At 37.1% G+C, this 7053-nt stretch overlaps 1 protein-coding gene across 1 annotated transcript in view; it reads right to left on the minus strand.

Moving 5' to 3' along the window:
- SPATA4 (spermatogenesis associated 4) overlaps positions 1-5922 on the minus strand; it is a 17669-nt gene extending 11747 nt beyond the window's left edge. The window contains exons 1-4 of the mRNA XM_008583731.1: positions 5698-5922; positions 4739-4868; positions 4233-4351; positions 3824-4044 (exon numbers count right to left, since the gene is read on the minus strand). Of these exons, the coding sequence (XP_008581953.1) occupies positions 3824-4044; positions 4233-4351; positions 4739-4868; positions 5698-5918 (691 nt within the window). The 5' untranslated portion in view covers positions 5919-5922. The remainder of the gene's footprint in view (positions 1-3823; positions 4045-4232; positions 4352-4738; positions 4869-5697) is intronic.
- Positions 5923-7053: the final 1131 nt, after the last annotated feature.

Below are 7053 nucleotides of genomic sequence, written 5' to 3' on the forward strand. Positions count from 1 at the left end.
TGAAAGATCTCTACAATGAAAACTGTAAAACACTGATGAAAGAAATTAAAGAGGACACACACAAAAATGGAAAGATATTCCATGCTCACGGATTGGTAGAATTAATGTTGTGAAAATGTCCATGCTACCAAAGTAATCTACAGAATCAACACAATCCCTATCAAATTACCAATGACTGTCTTCACAGAACAGAAAAAGAAATTCTAACATTGATATGGGACAACAAAAGATCTCAAATAGCCAAAGTAATCCAAAGCAAAAGGATATAGTGGGAGGCATTAAACTATCTGACTTCAAAATATACTACACAAAGTTATAGTAACCAAAACAGGATGGTACTGGCATAAAAACAGACACTTGGACAACAGAATAGAATAGAAAGCCCAGAAATAAATCCACATACTTACAGCCAATTGATCTTTGATAAAGGTGCTAAAAACACACACTGGTGAAGGGACAGCCTCTTGAATAAATGGTGCTGGGAAAACTGGATATTCATGTGTAGAAGGATGAAACTAGACCCCCTATCTCTTACCATATACAAAAATCAGCTAAAAATATATTAAAGACTTCAACATAAGACCTGAAACTATAAAACTTCTAGAAGAAAACATAGGGGAAGTGCATCAGGACATAGGGCTAGGCAAAGATTTTATGAATAAGAGCTCAAAAGTGCAGGAAACAAAAGCAAAAATAAACAAACAGCATTATACTAAAAAGCTTCTGCACAGCAAAGGAAACAATCAACAGAGCAAAGAGACAACCTACAAAATGGGAGAAAATATTTGCAAACTATGCATCCTACTAGGGGCTGATTTCCAGAATATGCAAGGAACTCAAACAACTCAATTTAAAAATGGGCAAGAGAGCTCAATTAACATTTCTCAAATAAAGACATACAAATGACTAACAGGTATACGAAAAAATGCTCAACATCACTAATCACCAGGGAAATGCAAATTGAAACCACAATGAGACTTATACCAGCTCTTATTGAATAGACGTAAAATAGCAAATGCTGGTGGAGATGTGGAGAGAGGGAAGCCCTGACACGTTGTTGGTGGGACTGTAAATTAGTACACCTATTTGGAAAACAATATTGAGTTTTCTCAAACAACTACAGATAGAACTACCATATGACCCTTCAATCCCACTACTGGGTATATACCCAAAGGAATGCAAATCATCATGTCAAAGGGATACCTGCACCCCCATGTTTATTGCACTTCTATTTACAATAGCCAAGATATGGAACCAACCTAAATGTCCATCAACAGATGATTGAATAAAGAAAATGTGGTACATATACACTACTCAGTCATATAAAAAGAATGAAATTCTGCCATTCACAGCAACATGGATGAGATTGGAGAAAATTACGTTAGTGAAATAAGCCAGGCACAGAAAGAGAAATACTGCTTGTTCTCATATGTGGGAGCTAAAAAAAAAAAAAGAGAGAGAGAGAGAACAAAACAAAACAAACAAAACCAAATAACTATAATAAGTTGAATTGTTAAAATGAAAGAGAACTATGGTTACTAGAGGCAGGAAAGGGGAGGGGGAGGAGAGATAGCGAAAGGCTGATTAATGGACACAAAAGGAAAGTGAGATAGGAAAAATAAGTCCTACTGGTGCACAGTCGATCCAGAAATCTATAATCAATAATGTATTACTGCATGTAATCAAACCACCACGAGAGAGGATATCAAATGTGCACATCACAAAGCAATGATTAAGTTTTGCAATGATGAATAGGCTAATTACCCTGAGTAGATCAGCACACATTGTTTACATGTATTGAAATATAACTTTTTATCCCATAAATACATACAATCAATATGTTTCAATAAAATATTTTTTAAAAACTGAAAGGCTGCACTTTAATCAATTTAAATATAGGAGAATATATCTAAAACCTCATAATGGAAACAGTATTAACTATGAAGTTCGTATTCATTTTTCATTTCTGCCATAATTAACCATAAATTTTGTTACTTAAGACAACAGCCATTTTTATCTCAAAGTACAAAAGTTTGAGTCCTCTATTTAGATTCTCACAAGGCTGATATCAAGGTGTTGGCAGGGCTGCATTTCTTTCCAGAAGCTCTGGGGATGAATCCTCTTCCAAACTCATTCAAGTTGTTGGCAGAATATAGTTGTTTTTTTTAACTTTGTAGGACTGAGGTCCCTACTTCTTTGCTGGTTGTTAGCCAAAGGTTGTTCTTTGCTCCTAGAAGTTGTGTTACATATATTTTCATGCTTTCCATGTGAAAACCTTCAGCGATGGCAGATTGAGACCCTGTTTATGACACTTCAAATCTCTCACTTCCCCTTTGGCTCCATCTCTCTGATTCCAGTTGGAGAAAGGTCTCTGCTTTTAAAGACTCATGTGATTAGATTGGGTCTACCTGAACAATACAGCATACACTACCTATCTTAAGATCAATAACTTTAAATTCATCTTCAAAGTCTCTTTTGCCATGTAATGTAACATACTCACAAGTTTCAGGGATTAGGACATGGATAACGTGGGGGCCCATAATTAAATTAAAAATAACGTATAAATAGTATGCATAGACATAACTATTTTTTTAATCAAGGAAATTATCAACAAAGGCAGCAGAACAGTAATTACCCTTGAAGGGAAGTGTGGAGAATGCAATCAGAGAATACACAGGGAGGATAAAGGTATTTGTAATAGTCCATTTCTTAAACTGCATGAGGAACCATGAATGTTTATTTAGTTATTAGTCTTCTTTAAATTTTAGATATACATTATATACACAACATGTGTCATAAGTTCCCAGCAAACTTTCAATGTTTAAAAACACAAAAATTTGAATATGAAATTCTTCAAAAAATTTAATAACCTGAATTCTTTCTTTACTCATGAATTTGTGAGTAGAGCCATAGATGAGAACAAATCAAGGAAGAGAAACAAGAAATGTGGGAGATGGAAGAATTGACAGAGTAAGGAAGGCCAAAACCCAAAATGTCTATCTCACAATTTGGGGACATTGAGGTAGTTAAAATTGATTCTTTCCTCTCCTTCCAGAGAGCAATCAGAAAATGGAGTTCAAAGGGGAGGGAAATCCAAATGACCTATAGACATCTGCCTCATTTCCTGAATTGAGTGCCACAGAAATGAGGTCTCTAGGTGTCTGGAGTCAAGTGAGATAAGATTAATACATGAGTAGTGTCCTGAATAGGTGCTAGAAAAACAAAGAAACAAAAAAAAACGAGAGAAAGAGAAATTTTACTTACTTTTCCACTTGCCTGGGACTCTGATGGGAAATGCTTTTGCTTTGGATACTTTGAGAATTACTTTGGTGATACCTCTGGAAAACTGCCATAGGTTTCCCCAATCTGCCCTACCATCTTCATACCAACTCAGTAGCATTGTATCCTAGTATGGAAAAGAAAGCACTGACCATGCTCTAGACAGCATATAGTGAATTACGGTAATCCAGGCTTTTCCCAAAGGATTTATATCATGGTTAACTCTTAGGCATTACCGTCCTCTTCTGTTATTTGGGTTGATATGTTATAGCAAATAAGTTGAGCTTCTTATTTCCCACAAAAGTTTACATGAACTGACTTGCAGACATTTTTCTAAAAAGAAGTGTTGCAATACTATGTTAACCTATGCTTTCATCAAAAAGAATAAATTGTGACATAAACCACTGCAACGACAATAAATCATTCCACTCCTAGGGGAAGTATTTTCCCTTCAAACCAGTGACAGGAGAAAGCAGAAATGGAACAGTGGCAGGCTTCTCTTTCATCTGTGCTCAAAACTAAGCTATTTACAAGGAAAACTTACTTGGATTCAATTTTCTGGTTAATTTTCTTTGCAACATGTGTAAAAGGAAGAGGAACTCTACTTTAAGTTCATTGTTGAGCAAGTTGGGATTGCTTAATAATTCTGATAACCTAATATTATCTTTAATAGACTTTGAAGCTGTAGACCTGGGAACCAGGGGTAAACGCATCTGGTAACTATAGTCTGTGAAATTCACGAAGTCATCCTGGATGCTTTTAACTCTGGAAATAAGAAATAAAATAAAATACTGTTGACGATTCACATTTTAGTAATGAAATTTACATTATCAAAGTTTTCACATTAAAATGTATTACTAGAAAATTCCAAATAACTCACTCTCGATGTGTTAATAAAGTGTAAAGGGAATACATTATTAAAATGTATTACTAGAAAATTCCAAATAACTCACTCTCGATGTGTTAATAAAGTGTAAACCTCTTCTATCAGTATCTCAGGTACTCCGGCTTTACAGTGAATTGTTCCGTGAATTAGTTCTTTAGGTAATTTAAGGTTTTTTCTTGCCAGGAACTTGAATAATAGAAAGAAAATATTTTTATCCTAAGAAGTTCTTCAAAATCTCCATCTACTATGAATTCACTTTAATCCCCCTTTATCTCTCAGCTAATTTTCTGAAGTTTAACACATTAATTATTAAAAGAAAATATTATTCAGCAAGAAAACCAACTGTTACATCCCATGCTAATTGAAATGAATAGCTCAGTTTCATAGGTGACTCATGACATAAACAATTGGAATTTAATAAACTTTATGATCCATGGGAACACCTGCCAACTCAGTAATGTTGTATCTAGCATATAGTCACACACACATACATGTAGATATCCAAGACAATGGGAGTGCACCTTTTAAAAGAAACCTCTCAACAGTTAAAAGTGTAAATGATTGCTAATTTACCTTCTCCAACTGTGCCCAGTTATCCAATTTGACTTTTATAGAAGTTCCATTTTCAAAGGATGATAATTTAAGGTCCCAGGGGTAATATATACAAAATATTTCTGCGATCAAGAAGCCATTTGAAAAATCCCTAATACATAATAATAAGGAAATGAAATAAAATGTGGTTAATTATACAGTTTGTGTCATTTTATAATTAACATCTATCTAATATTCCATACTGACAAAGTATCTCGTAAAATTCGTTTTATTGAATCATTGCTCCAAGAACCTACTATGGAATAGTATTTTGCTAAGATTATGTACACATCAAAGGCTTTAGTGTTCTTTTTATGAACCCAAACTATTAATTTGAATTGAATCTGCATTTTAACAAGATCCCCAGATGATTCATGTGCACATTAAAAATTTCAGATGCATCTTTGTAAGGAATACCAAATAACGAAATTAATTAACTGGTGTCCTTCCTGCAAAAGATTCATAGTTTTACTTTTTATGATACTTAGTTTGCATTCCCAGAGCAAATATTAACTGCCAGTTACGTTCAGGGTGGCTATAGTTAAACGGCAAATTTTCAAAATCACTGATAACTCTCAAACTAGATGCTATCTCTAAAGGAGGATAAACTGATCTTCAGAAGTATGAACGCTTAACGTTCCTGAAGAAAAAGCCTTGACTATTTTCATATTTTTGTCGTCCCCAAAGCATTCTATATTAGCTTACGTCTACATTTTAATGATTAATTGAATAAAGAAATGAATAAAATGCTTCATCCTATTTTTTTTAAGCTTCGCTTAAACGTGTTTTCGTGTGTCTGCGTGTGTGGTGGGGGGTAGAAGCCACGTCAGGTAGGCAACCCGAGGCCTGGCAGGCGGCAGAACTGAGGTGGGCGCGGATCCCCAGGCCGCTCGGACTCGGTGCGCCCACCTAGGGGGCCTGGGCCGGGCTTGCTCCAGCACCTGCTGACGTTCCTGGGGAAGAAGCTGAGATCCAGGCTCTGGAGCCAGCGCAGAACGGAACGAGATAGGCGGGAGCTCTTCGGCAGATGCGGATAGATTACACACTTCTTAGGCTTCCCTCGGATGGGAGCTGCTGGCGGCTGTGGCGAAAGTGACGGTGACTTGGCGAGGGCTGCCGCCGGCAGTGTCAAACACCCTCTTCCCAGGCCGGCGGCTGCCATGTCGCTTTCTGAGTTTCTATGGCAACAGCAGCGGTGGGCGGGGCCTTGATGAGAGCGGGGCGGGGCCTCGTGGATTGGAGCGTGGCCTCGTGGGTTGGGGCGGGGCCGCGCAGGCGCCTTTGAGGCCGCTGCCCGTGGCCTCCCCACTGCCGTCGTCTTGGCGCCCAAGGCTCTGAGCTGGGGGGACATGAATCCCTGGTCCCATTGGGCCTTCACGCGGTGTGGGGAGCTTGTTGGGCGGGGCTTTCAATTTCAGTTGGCCTCACTCTTAACTGGTTCAGAAGTATTATTTCCTGGCTCACAAGTTTTGTGTTTTTAAATATTGTGGGGTTTCTGCCCCAGCAAAGGCCTATTTTCAATCAAGCATTTTGGAGAACTCTATGAGAACGCTGGTGAGGTCAGGGACAGTTTGTGTTTGAGGATTGGAAGAGATGGGTTTTTTCCTTCAAACTGTCAAGGAAAAAACATCTTCGGTTTCTGCCCCAGCAAAGGCCTATTTTCAATCAAGCATTTTGGAGAACTCTATGAGAACGCTGGTGAGGTCAGGGACAGTCTGTGTTTGAGGATTGGAAGAGATGGGTTTTTTCCTTCAAACTGTCAAGGAAAAAACATCTTCAAAATCGAGGTGAATGTTTGTCTACAAAATCTAACATACATATTTCCTTAATTATTACATTATTCCTTCATTAAAATTACATAGTATTTAAAAACCCTGTAGGTTAGATTTTCACACTTCACCAAGATGACCTAGTCTGCATGATTCATTCATTAATTCAACAAATATTTACTGCGTTCCTTCTATGTGCCATGCACTGATCTAGTCACTTGGGACCTATGAGTGAACAGTGCAGAAAAAAAAGATTACAGACTGGGCACAGGTAATTATAAATTAAATATTTACACAAGCAAAATTATTAACAGCAAAAAGAAAAATCACTTCATGTGGAATGTGGCTACACGTTATGCAAGATAAAATATGGGATGGATCTTGACAGTGGTGCTATATAATATTTTGTTGATTGTTTATTCATATATATGTGTATTAATAAAGTAAACCAATGTGACCTGTATATGGTTAAAAAAAAAACATGAAGCTATACAAGTGTTCTCTCTTTGCCCAATTTTTTCGTGATTC

Source organism: Galeopterus variegatus, unplaced genomic scaffold, assembly GCF_000696425.1.
Source record: "Galeopterus variegatus unplaced genomic scaffold, G_variegatus-3.0.2 Scaffold3018, whole genome shotgun sequence".
NCBI classification, from domain to species: Eukaryota; Metazoa; Chordata; class Mammalia; order Dermoptera; family Cynocephalidae; genus Galeopterus; species Galeopterus variegatus.